We start from the raw sequence: 13092 nt of genomic DNA, 5'->3' as shown, positions 1-13092 counted from the left end.
CCTGATGGTCTGGGGCCTATCACTGGCATGTGCTTCTGGGCCACTTTTATTTTCCAGAGGGTGGGAGTGGGCCCACGACACCACAGCAGCCTTGCGAAGGGGTTGGCCTGGAGCAGGGGTCCTCACTGGCCCCTGGGTTCAAGGGCTTCCCATCACCCTGCTTACAGTCCTCCAGCAAAGCCTGGCCTTGTGGGTTGCTCGCTGTGGGGCTGGGGGTGCTGGCAGGCGGGGAGGCTCCGTTGGGCTCCAGCTTGTGCTACGTGAGTGCCATTTATGGCCACCGCTTGTGCCAGGCCCTATCTCTGATGGGGAGGGGGTTCAAAGGCACTTGCCTCCCTCACCCTGCACCCATCCCATACTGGCAGGGAGCCCCAATGGACACGAGAGCGGAGCAGAGCGCGTCCTGACCCCTGCTCCCTGTGGCTGCTCCTGTGCCAGCCCCGGTGACTATGGACGAGTGGAAACCCAACCCTGCCGTCAAGCCCCACAAGAAGCGGAGCTGGTACCTCGCCTGGAAGTACAAGCTGATGAACCAGCGTGCGCTGCGGAAGCTGTGCCAGGTGAGTCACCCGCAGGCCTGTGTCGGATTAGGGAGGATAATCGCTAGGGTTTACAAGCTTATGAAGCAGCTGCGTGGGTGGAGGTGGGTCTGCTGGAAGTGCTGGGTGACCTAACATGCTGGGGAAGCATAACTTGTCCCCCAAAAAGCTACCTCCAGTGGCTTTGAGCTCGTGCGTTGAAGGGTCTGTCATGTCAAACAGCTCCTTCCAGCTGCAAAGGGACCTGTTGGGTGGCTGTGGCAGGAGATAAAATTATCTAGGTGTCCCTGTGAAGCTTTCAGCTAGAAACCTGACCAATTCTTCCTCTCCTGGCTCCAGACACTTGCTGGGTGCCGCAGGGCTCTGCCTGCAGTGGGAGACTATCCCTGCCCCATTTGGTTTGCAAACCAAGCCTGGTATAAGGCACAACAGGTAGACAGAGCAAACACGGCTGAGTAACAGGGTCTCCTGCACCAGAGGCAGCTGGTGTCTGGGAAAGCTGCGGGCCTGGTCACTTGTGCTGTAAAACATTTAATCCTCAGCAGAGCCAGCGTCCTGGGGGGTGTCTGGCGGCATAACAGGGAAGGTTTGGCCCCATGGCAGCGACCTGTAGAAAATGGACTGTTCCTGAGATGAGCAGAGCTTGGTGAAATCTGGCAGTTGGTTTCTGCAAGACGGAGCAGGGGAGGGTTTTGCGTATGCCTGGGAGGATGAAGGCTCACAAGGGCTCCCTGGGGAAGGAGACTGCTTGGTCCTGCGTCCCCTGGGGTGCTCGGGGCTTGGGAACAGGCCTGGTTGTTCAGGCAGGAGTTGCTCATTGTGCTGGGGGCAATGGGCTAGAGTTTCTCTGCTGTCATCTCACTCCTTCATGGCACTGCTGTGGCTTAAAACACAGATGAAAATTGAGTTGAAAATATGTAAACTAGAGATATGGGATATGTTGGAAGTGTATTAGTTCTCATGGATCAAGAAGTCAGTGGTCTCCAGCTCATGAAAGCACTTCACCCTTAAACTTGGTCATCTGTATTTCTTTCTCTTTGCCTTCCTCCGGAAGAAAGCAGTGGAAAGGGAAATGACAGATACTTATGATCCCTTGCAAGATCTCCTTGGGGTGCCCTGCAGCCTCAGCCAAGGAGGTGGCCTGATCTTGGGGTTGTTACTTATAAGTTGGTAACACAAAAAGCATCCTGCATTGCAGACAGGTGCTGTCCTCTTCCTGCTTGTGACTGTAATTGTGAACATCAAGCTGATATTGGACACCAGGAGAGCTGCGTACGAGGAGGAAGAGGAGTCTGCACAGGACTACGGTGAGGGGCAGCATCTTGCTTTTTTTTGAAAGCAAGGAAACTGGAAGGAGGGAGGTAAATTCTTTAATTTACTTTAATTCAGGGCAAACGTGTGACCACCTACAGCACAACAGACAGGTCTGTGCATGTGGGTTTTACAAAAATGAATAGAAAAGGCTGTTCCCATTCCTGGCCTGCCTACTCAAGGCCTCGGCATGTTTGGCTGCAGAGGTCTGTGTGGGGATAGGAGAGGCCAGACCTGTTGCCATTTTGGATTTCCCTTACCTGCTGTTCCCATAGATTCTGGCCCATGGCTTGCTGGGCTGGGGTACCTGGTGGGCATGACCCCCTGGAGGTTGGACTGGGCTAGGGCTGAGCAGGGACAAGCCAGAGGTGCCTCGGCTGGTTGAGATTGGGCATTTCTCCTCCGTAGATGACGAGATGCTGAATGTGGAGGTCCCTAGGCACCCTGTCAACAGCAAGAAGGTCTTGGATGTCGAGGTGTACTCCAGCCGGTCGAAGGTCTATGTGGCTGTGGATGGGACAACGGTAAGTGACAGATGCTGAGTGTCCCTGTGAGCAGAGGATGGAGCTGAATGGGTGAAGCTTCAAGCAGCGAGTGATGGGAGCACTTTGGTGGTTGGCAAGGTCAGGAGCGGATCCCTGTCCTGCCTACAGGACTGTGGAGGTGCTGTCCCATGTTGTATTCTGCTCTGGCATCCATCACTGCCATGAGCAAAGCCAAAACATCGCAGGAGAGAGTCTTGCCCCTTTATTTGGGTGCTCTGCTGTGCTGAACGGGTGGTGAATAAGAGGTCTTGGCGTCTGGTTCTCATCGCTTCTCCACTTGCAGGTCCTGGAAGATGAGGCTCGGGAGCAGGGAAGAGGGATCCATGTCATTGTCTTAAATCAGGCTACGGTAAAGCATCCCTGTGTGTCTGCATTTGTCTTCCTTACTGGGCAGTGTTTGTCCTTGCTCTTCAACTGGTGGGTGCAAAGGGCAGCCAGGAGACAAGTCCCCAAATGCTTGTTTGCCTGTAGTTCCCAGAGCACGAAATGGTCACCCAGAGGGTCCCTGCAGTGTTTCTCTTTCGCTTGCCCAGCTGTCATTGGGGAGCAGGCAGGAGAGGAGTTGTGAGGTTGGGTAATGCTGTCCCGTGGACATCAGTGCACTTAGTGTGGCGTATGAAAGCCCAAGGGCTGAATTTGCCTGGGGGCTAACTCCCTGGCATACCAGAAAAATAACTCATCATGTTAGTTGGGGACTGAGGCTTCCAGGACAGATTTACATAATTCTGCGTGTCCTGGCCATATAGCATTTAAGATGCATCTGACATTTGAATACCAACAGGGTCATGTGATGGCCAAGAGGGTCTTTGACACCTATTCTCCGCATGAAGATGAAGCCATGGTACTTTTCCTCAACATGGTTGCCCGGGGCCGGATCCTCATCTTTACCATTAAGGTATGTGACTTTAATGTCAAAAGAAGTCGTCACCTTGAGTCAGGGTGCCCTAAAGCTTGTCTGGGCAGTTGCCTCCCGAGTGTCATCAGGCAGTCCCAGCAGTAAATGTCACATCCCCACTGGGCTATGCCTCTGTGGCTGGGCCACCTCTGTTGTCCTCTCAGTCCCCCTTGTTACTGCAGATACTGCTGTGTGCCCAGCAAGGCAGGAGAGCAAAAAGCAGATGTGTTGGAGCCTGCAGCAATAAACGAGAGGTTAGGTGGAGAGTGGACATGAAGAAATATAAGGATAAGGCTTTGAGCAACCTGATCTAGTGGAAGGTGTCCCTGCCCGCAGCAGAGGGGTGGGAACCAGATGATCTTAAAGGTCCCTTCCAACCCAAAGCATTCTGTGATTCTGTGACCATCTGTGTCCTAGTTCCAGGCTTGGGGGGCCACTGTGGACTCTCCTGGCTCTGGGCTGCTGTGTGAGCAGCACTGCGCTTCTTCAGGGTTTTGGGTTTAGCTGTGTGAAGTGTTAGAACACATGACCCTGCTTGAGAACAATTTGGTCTCGAAGAAATAGGAGTCCACAACTACTCTGACCTCCCTGGCAGGTTTAGTGGCCCAGAGACCTTAGGAACCTGCTCTTGAAGGTTTCTGGCTCAGCTAGTTCAAGGGTAGGAGTGGGCCCTGTACCTCTTTGGTATTGATGGGAGACTTTCCTTGTCTGCATCAGGAGCCAGACCTCAGCTGCAGGGTTGTGTTTTGTTCCAGGATGAAGGCTCCTTTCACCTCAAGGACACAGCTAAGAATGTACTGAAAAGCCTGGGGAGCCAAGTTGCACCGTTCCTGAGCTGGAGAGACATGTGGACATTTGTGGGGAAGAAGGGAGGTGAGTCTAGCACAGGCTGGGAGAGGGTTTGTGGCTCTTTTTTTGGGGAGAAGCCACGTGAAGACAAACCCAGCCCATCCCCAACACACTGTATGAGCAGAGAACATGTCAGAGAGAGCAGCAACTCTGTTCCTGGTGGGGGGGTGGGGATGGAGGCAAAGCATGTCCCTTCAGCAGCTCGCCAGAGGCCAGTGGGAAAAGATGCCAAGCTGCCACCCTGAGCTACAGCCCCTGTTCATGCCTTGACACAACGGGAATGAGCCTTTCCAGACAGTCTTGACCCTATGTCCATGCTCCAGGGGAAGTATACGGGGAGAAGCATGCCAAGTCACCTGCCCTCTCGACATGGGGTGACCCCGTACTGCTGAAGACAGAAGTTCATCTGACATCTGTGGAAGGTAGGAAGTAAGATCTGCTCTGCGGTGCCAGGTATATCTGGGAGATGTCTGCTTGCTGTTCTTTGTGGTTTTGAGTCAAAGCCATGGGTCTGTTAACAACGTTCCAGGATGGATTTAAGGCTGTTGGAGATCAGGATGGTAACTTTTCAAATAGGGCCAGCTTCCTTTCTTCCTGCTTCCGTGGCAATTCCAGTCATGGTTGTTGAGGAGCATGAGGATGGGGAAGTGGGGACATGGTCTGGCCATTTGTCACCTCTCTAAACCAGGCCTGGTCCAGTCTTTTCTGAGTGTTTGCCTTGAACATGGCCCATATCTGCTCAGAGAGGCCATGTGGCAGGGATGGCTTCTGAATGGCTCCTGTGGTTATATCTGGAGCTGGAAGTGTTGTTTGTTCATAGTAATAAAGGACTGGTTCGGTGGTGGCTGAGGCCAGGGAGAGCCATTTGTGTGGCCAACCAGCCTGCAGCGCACAAGATGAGGCCATGGGGATGAGCAGTCTTTTTTCTCCTTGATGCCTCCAGATGCTGAGTGCCATTGGCCCTTCCGCCGCCGGAAGAGGTTCTGCAGCAAAGTAGAAGGTTATGGCAGCGTCTGCAGCTGCAAAGACCCCACACCCATTGAGTTCAACCCTGATCCTGTGAGTGCAGGGGCAGAGTACGGAGGGAGGGCTGGGCTGGACCAGGTGTGTTTGCGGCTCAGATGCAGAGCCCTGTCCTTATGCACCAGCCGAGTGGTGAAACCTGCCCTTGAGCAAGCTCTTAGTCCCTGGTAAAGGTCATGCTGGGGAAGGGGAGTTCCCTTGCCCTACATCTGCACTGAGCTGCCAGGTTACCATGGCTTTAGCGACATCAGTGTGAGCAGCAGAGCCTGTACATTTGGAGACAAAGCAGCTGTGATGGTGTTTGGGCTGTCCTTGGCACAGTGCTGAAGGGTTTGACAAAGGTGACCAGGTGGATGCAAGCTGGGATTTGGGAGCTGCGTCTGAGGTGGGGTGAAGGGGGAAGGCTGGCAGGGTCTCCAGCAGTGCTGATGCAGTCTGAGTTGGTTGGTGTGGTCCTGAGCCAGGGGCTAGGACTGTGCTGTTCTGCTGTTTAATAGCAGGGCCTGTCCCTACTCCCTGGATCCTGCTCTCAGTGTCATGGCCTCTCCTAGCCCCACTCACACGCGTTTTCTCTTCCAGCTCAAAGACAATAGAGTCTTCGATGTGCCTGTAGCTGTTATTGCAGGGAACCGCCCCAACTACCTGTACAGGTAAGCACTTCCAGGGGACACAGCTTCACTGCTTGGTGCCATGAGACCACGCATGGCCGAGACCTTCCCCTTTGTCCTGCTGTCAGAATCCAGACTCCTCCTGGAGAGCAACACAGGCAGACCTGCTCCGTCAGATCCTGGGGTCCTTGGCCATGGGAAGGGGAAAAGCCCAGGGGTAGTGGGTCCTGTTCCCTTACCATGCACCCTTTCCCCCACCCCAAGTGATCCGTGCCCCTCTGCTGAGTGACCCAGGCCTTCTGGTGCTGTGCTTAGGCCCCTCAATCTCTCCGCAGGATGCTGCGCTCCTTGCTGTCGGCTCAGGGCGTCAATCCGCAGATGATCACTGTCTTCATCGATGGGTACTACGAGGTGAGAGCACTCCCAGAGGTCCCTGTAACCAGGAACAGGCATGTGAGGTCTTAGTAGGTCTCAGGAGCTTTCTAGCCCTTGTCTCTGCAGCACCCCATGAGATATTTTCTGGTTGCCTTGTGATAGAGAGGGAGCAGGCTCGTTCCATTGCAAATCTCCCACCACTGCCATGTTGTGGGGCTGGGGGAGCTGGTTTGTTTATGCAGGCTCTTACTGCAGCACATCAGAGTTGGTTAAAGATAGCAGCATCCATTGCCATGGCAACTGGAACAGCATCCCTCAGCTACAAAGGGGCAGCCTGTATGCTTGTGCTGCCATGATGGATATCAGGGAAAGGGGGAACAACTGGTGCAATGGGAGCTGCTCCTCTCTTTTGTCGCTAGGCAGTGGAAAGGACAGTAAGGGGATGGAGAAGGCCTTGGTAGGGTCTTCTTGGGGCAGAGTTACCTCAGCCCAAATATGAATTACTTCTGACCCCAGTGTGGATGTGCTTGGTCAGAGAGGTCCCTTTCTTGGAAACTGAGAGAAAATGAAACTGATTGTGGTCTCGACATTAAGCAGCTTGTAGGTGTTCCTTGCTATACCTGTTTTCTTTCTGCACAGACCATGGGGAACTGGGAATCTGGGGCCTCTTGAATGTTCTTGGATACAACTTCAGGTCTGCAAACTAGCGGGGCTAACAGAAACTTATGTCAATACTGAAGGGCTGAAGGGCCAAGAGGGTTTGTTGAGTTCCTTGCTGTGGGGTCTACAGCACAGCACCGTTTGGAGCCTCACTTGCCCTGAAAAGGACACATGCAGGGGATCCCACAGGCATACTCATGTTGTCCCAGGGAGCTGACACTGCCAGAGGGTGGGGAGAATGTATCCAGACCCATGCATTTGACGAACTTTGTACCTTCCCATTTTAGGAGCCAATGGATGTCGTTGAGCTGTTCGGCCTCTCAGGAATCCAGCACACTCCCATCAGCATTAAAAATGCCAGAGTTTCCCAGGTGAGAGACCTTTCCCAAATCCTGGGGGAGTTTTATCCTGGGATCTGGGGTGACATTAGAGGGAGGTAGGCTTAGCCCTGCATCTGTACCTGGCTGCCCCTCCCTGTGGTCCAGAGGTTGATGCTGACACAGGCAATGATCTGTCTTCTTGTAGCACTACAAAGCCAGTCTGACTGCAACCTTCAACCTGTTCCCGGTGAGTGAGACCTCTGCCTGCGCCCTGTCTAGCTGCTCTCCTGTGGGGCAGGGAACAGCACAGGCAGGGGACACTGCTTGGTGTTCCAGTTCCTCTCCATCTTTCTGACATCTGTCCTTGCCCTACAGGATGCTAAATTTGCTGTGGTTCTAGAGGAAGACCTTGACATTTCTGTTGATTTCTTCAGGTAAAGCTGTGGGTCTCTGAGCTCCTCTTTGCGTGGGGCATTTCCTGGGAGCTCTCTGTCTGCTCAGGAGAGACCAGATCCCTGCCATGCTGTAGCTCACCTGTCTGAGGCTGAGCAGTCACCAGGCACCAGCCATAACTGAGCTCTGCCTGCAGAGAGGTCAGGTCTTGAATCCACTGTCCTGGCACTCAGTGCAGGGTGACTTGAGGGTCTGGGATCTCTTCCTGATTTGCTTTTTGAGGTTGCTGATCCATTCTGTACACACATGGTTGGGGCTGTCCCATAGCAAGAGGACAGGGACAGTGTCTAACAGGGCTCCTGTTTCTTCTTAAGGAGGAGAAACTTGGGCAGGATACCGTATTTTCCCCTCCCCATGGTGAGGTGCAGCTTAGCTTGTTTGGATGCTGCTCCCCTGATCTCACACCAACATCTCAGCCCAAGAGATGGGTTAAACAGTCCCTGCAGTTAGGAGTGGCTTGTCCCTTTGTGGAGAATTTGCCTTGGTTTGCCTGGGGGAAGGATGTTTGACCAGGGACCGGGCAACTCTTTCCTCAGCTTTCTGAGCCAGTCAATACACCTTCTGGAGGAGGACGACAGCCTGTACTGCATCTCAGCTTGGAATGACCAGGTGAGTCAGGGAGGACAGTGGGGTAGGGATGCCTCTGCCCGCTGTTGTTCCCAAGTCAGGCTGGGATCCTAGTTCTGTCTGTAAAGCAGGATGTGTGCCCCACCACCATCTTAGGTGGGTCTGTGTCCCCAGCCCCAGACTGTTTGGAAGTGCCCCTGCAAATTATCATCCTGTCCCTGCCATGTGCTTCCTAGTAGCTGTCCGCTGCTCCCTGTGCTGGAGGTTCCCATGGAGCAGAATGCCTCCTCCTTTGGCAGGGTAGGGGTGTATTCAGGGTGCTGAATGCTCCCCATAACATCACAGGGCTACGAGCACACAGCTGAGGACCCCTCTCTCCTGTACCGCGTGGAGACCATGCCAGGCCTGGGCTGGGTACTCCGGAAGAGCCTGTACAAGGACGAGCTGGAGCCAAAGTGGCCAACCCCTGAGAAGGTGAGTACCCTAGAGGGGTCTTGTCCTCTGCACCTCCGTCCCTGCCCACCAGCAGTCCCTGATCATCACCCAGTCCCTGTGGGTACAGCTTTTGGAGGGGCCCTGGCTCTTCCTGGGCTTCCACTGGGAACAATGCCCAAACAGAATGGATTTGGGACAGACAGTATCTTGAGTGCCACGTAACCAGCCACACAGCTGGCTGGACAGCCCAGGCAGGCTGGGGCCAAAGGGGCTAGAGCTGGTGTGGGCAGCCAGAAGGGTCCCTGGATAGCCACACTACCAAATCCTGTCCCCAGACTTGGGTGTGAGTGGCAGTTTCCCCTCCCCAGCTCTGGGACTGGGACATGTGGATGCGGATGCCAGAGCAGCGCAAGGGCCGGGAATGCATCATCCCCGACATCTCGCGTTCTTACCACTTCGGCATCGTGGGGCTCAACATGAACGGCTACTTTCACGTGAGTGACCTCCCTCAGCCCCCGAGCCCTGTCCTGGTGCTGAGCTGTGGCTTGGCCTCCTTTCCAGGTAGGGGGGATACTTGAGGTGACCTCGGAGTACTGCTGACTCCTGAGTGAACCCCATTTTCTTTCACTTCTCTCTCTCTTGCTCCCAGGAAGCCTATTTCAAGAAGCACAAGTTCAACACAGTACCGAATGTCCAGCTTAAAAATGTGGAAAGGTGAGTGCTGGTCAGAATGAGATCTGGATGAAACAGTTGCTTGACCTGACCCTTGTCCCCCTGTGGTGGGGACATCTCCCTTCCTTCTGGAACAGCCATAATCTCCAGCACACTGGCCTCTGCTGGGGAATCCTTGCAGTGGTTTTTGTGAGGTTGGTTTCAGCTACCCTGTGATCCTGGTGGATGTGTTGAAGGGTCATGTTTTTGCTGCCACATCCTCCAGGATATGTGGCACTCCCTGCTCTCCATTCATTGGCTCCCACCTGCCTTTTCTATTACACTGGGGCAGTCTTAAATTTGGATTATCTTGGGATGATCCCTGCTTATCAAACAGTCTAACCCTGCCCTGATGTCTGTGTTTTCTCCTCCTTCAACAGCTTGAGGAAGGATGCCTACGAGACTGAAATTCATCGTCTCCTGGGGTAAGTGCCTGCAGGGAGGTTGGGAGAGCACGGGGGACACTGGGTGAACCAACCAGGACAGAAGAGAGGGTGGAGGTGGCCCTGGCAGCCCCAGCCACCACTTGCCTGTCTGAAGTACCCTGCAGTGGGAACAGGGAGGGGTTGGGGTCCCTTCTCACTCCCTGTTCTGTTTCCACAGTGAGGCTGAGGTCTTGGACCACAGCAAGAACCCCTGTGAGGACTCCTTTGTGCCTGACACCGAGGGCAAGGTCTACGTCATGTTCATCAAGATGGAGCAGGAAGCAGATTTCACCACCTGGACTCAGCTTGCCAAGGTGAGGCCCCTGACGTGGCCCATCCTGACCCCTGCACCCGTCTCGGCATTGCTGGGAAACATCTGGCTGTTGTTCTTGGGTCTGTCCATGGCCTTGGACACAGCTCAGCAAATGGATTCTTGTTGCCCTTGGGTGGTAGTTAAGCTTTTGGTGTTTGCAGAAGGCACTGGGTCATCCAGGGCAGATGCTTGGCTCAGTGGAGATAAGTCTTATGACCTCCCCCTGTGAGAGCCCAGGGTCTGAGCTTGTTTGGATGATTCCATCACTCACCTGGAGGTGATGGTCAAACCCCTGTCCTGAGGTGGGAATGGGAGTGGGTTTCCCCTCATCTCTCACTGATGGTGGTTGGAGGGATGCTGCCCCAATCAAGATGCTGTCCCCTCTCTACTGTATCTCAGTGAAGGTTGGGGTGATGGCCGTTCCCTTGCCAGGGGACACCTGGCTTTAGTGTCTGTCTCCAGACTCTGATGCCACTTCCTCCCTCCCCATCATCCCAGTGCCTCCACATCTGGGACCTGGACGTCCGTGGGAACCACAAGGGGCTGTGGCGGCTCTTCCGCAAGAAGAACCACTTCCTTGTGGTGGGGGTCCCTGCCTCCCCCTACTCGTGAGTATCTGGGGCACAGCAACCTGGGTAATCCCCCTGCCTTCATCCTCATGGCAAAGGACACTTCTGTCCCAGCCCAATCCTGGGGCATACTACGCCCCTTCTGAATAAGTGTGGTGGGAGAGGGGACAGGATATGTTCTCAGGGCTGGAGGATGTCCCAGTGGGAAGGAGATCATGCCAAGGAGGCAGGCAGTGCTGTAGGGAGTTGGGGTCCTGAGGGAGACCACCACTGCTGCCTGCTCCCATCCAGCCTCCTCACCTGCAGGTCCAAGAAGCCCTCATCAGTGACACCGATCTACATGGAGCCCCCCGCCAAGGAGGAGGGGGTGGCGGCAGTGCCGGTTGCTGCAGCAGAGCAGACGTGAGACTGGCAGCTGGGAAGCGAGGGGGTTGGGGGAAGACAGAGACCCCCACAGTACAGAGTTGGCAGCAGCTGTCGGAGGCTGGTCACCGGACACGGGCTCCTATTTCAGGCTGCAAAATGAGACCTCGGGTTCCCTCCAGCCCACTGTTGTGGTCTCCCTCTCCCTCACATGGGACAGGGTCCTTCCCTGTAGATGTACCACCTCCCATCCCAGGAACTTTTTTTTAACACAAACTCTTTACTAACGCTGCTCCTGTTGTCCCCTGGCTGCTCAAGGCTGGAGGAAGGAGATGCTCAAAAAACACCTCTGCTTCCCATTTTGGTCCCCTAGTCCTGAGAAGGCAGCATGCTCCTGTGCAAGTGCTGCAGCATACCTGCTGGGTGTTATTTATTAACTCTTGCCTGGCTGGCTCCGTGGCCAGTGGTGAATGAGGTGGCGAAGAGGGGATCTTCCAGCATCTCTTCTATCTCCTGCACAATGGATGCACCTTGAAGACTGTATGCTGGGTTGGACATCTTCCTGCATGCCAGCTTTGCCTCTTGGGCTGCAGTGGCTGGTGCATCCCAGCTCATAGGCAAAAGGGAATGCTGAAGAGGAGCTGAACTCGCTGTGGACGCATAGGGGACACCTCATACCCAGCACGAGGCTTGGTCAGGTGCCCCTTTCCTTTCCTTTCCTTTCCCTGCAGTTCTGGGAGCTGGAGATGACTCTGGATGGAAGTGGACCAGGCTGTGTGCTGTGGCTCAGACTGTCCTCACCCACCCTCTCTGGGGAGCAGCCCTGCCCCCTGAATCGTGGTAGAGGGAGTGAAAGTGCCTTGCAGAGTGAGATGGGAGCAGCCAGCGGGCATCTGCCCAGCTGCAGGGGCAAGATGGACAGGGGTCCTCTGGAGCGAGATGCTGCGCTCTGGTTTGGTCCTTGCCTGTGGTACTGTACCCTGTCTGTCCCTCCTCCCTGGCCAGGTACCCCCAGCTCTTGCTGAAGGCTCAGGGGCTTTGTTCTTCTGAATCTCCACCTTTACCGTGGTACGTTGCTAGCAGGGAAGCTGTGAGCAGAGCCAGCATGGGCAGCCTGGCTCTCCTACTGTGGTACACTCCTCATGCAGAGGGAGAGGGAGTGAGTCCCTATTTCACACCCTGTCCATACCTTAGGAATGACCCCAGGGTGCCCTCCCACCTCCAGCCTTTTGGTACTAATGTCCCCCCCAGTGATGGCCGTCTTGGTCCCCTTGCTCAGTGCCCGTCCCTTTCTCATCCATGCAGCAAGAGATCTGATCTCTGCCCAGGTGCCCCAGCCTTGGACAGGGATGCTATACTCTGGCTTGCCCTCAGGAAGAAGATTTGCTGCTTAGCCCTTTCCCTGTGGTTGCAGGGGCTCTTCCCCTCCGTTTTGTCACTGTGAACTGAGCGTTGGGGTCTACACTACACTAACTTATTTATTTATTACTTGTGGGAAGGGGAGGATAGATAGCAGGAAAGCAGCATGGAGAGCTGGCAGCCCACAGTGTGTGTGGGGGCAGTTGTGGCAGGTTTCTCTCTTGTCCCCCTGGCTTCATCCTCTGTTCCCCTCCTTCCTTCCTTGCCCAGCATAGGAAGGAATAGTTTTGAACCTAGGAAATCTGCTCCTCCTTGGCCAAAATGAGCCCTGTGTGGACACAGCGGAGCTCTAGTGTGACCCCAGGGACTGTGACACTTGTGGTCCTTTGCACGCCTGTCCCAGCAACAGGGACAGGATGGAAGCAGGAGGAGAACAAGAGGGTGCAGAGTGGCACCTGTGAGACTGCGGTACTGGGCTTGGGTTTGACCCTGCCCTCCTCTGCCACCCGCGGCATTGCCCGCGGCATTGCCGTTCGCTGGGACTCTGATCTGGTAGCCTCTCTGCTGGCCCTCGGGGGTAGAACAGGTCCTTTCAGCACGATGGGAAAGGGACTCTGTTTCTTCCTGGGGAAAGCAGCTCCCTTCCCCTGTGTTACTTTGGAAAAACTTCCACAGCTGTCCCTTTCCTTGGCATCTCTGTTCCCAAGGCTCTGTTTCTCTACTCCCTAAATCTGAATTCCGCCCCCCCCGCCCACTTCCCTTCCACTCTGGC

The 13092-nt window shown here is 54.8% G+C and overlaps 1 protein-coding gene across 1 annotated transcript; it reads left to right on the top strand.

Annotated features, from left to right (window-relative positions):
* Positions 1-449: 449 nt before the first annotated feature.
* Positions 450-11004, top strand: POMGNT1 (protein O-linked mannose N-acetylglucosaminyltransferase 1 (beta 1,2-)). The gene is made up of 21 exons (XM_010075176.1): positions 450-560; positions 1738-1846; positions 2259-2374; positions 2679-2744; positions 3177-3290; positions 4046-4163; positions 4463-4561; positions 5083-5198; positions 5742-5812; positions 6106-6181; positions 7093-7176; positions 7331-7372; positions 7501-7559; positions 8115-8187; positions 8491-8619; positions 8949-9074; positions 9230-9294; positions 9672-9716; positions 9895-10030; positions 10528-10637; positions 10905-11004. The coding sequence occupies exons 1-21, from the start codon at positions 450-452 to the stop codon at positions 11002-11004; spliced, it is 1965 nt and encodes a 654-aa protein (XP_010073478.1).
* Positions 11005-13092: the final 2088 nt, after the last annotated feature.

This window comes from Pterocles gutturalis, unplaced genomic scaffold (assembly GCF_000699245.1).
Source record: "Pterocles gutturalis isolate BGI_N339 unplaced genomic scaffold, ASM69924v1 scaffold11822, whole genome shotgun sequence".
Lineage (NCBI taxonomy): Eukaryota > Metazoa > Chordata > Aves > Pterocliformes > Pteroclidae > Pterocles > Pterocles gutturalis.
The sequence above is the reverse complement of the archived record's forward strand: the minus strand, read 5'-3'. Positions and strand labels throughout refer to the sequence as shown.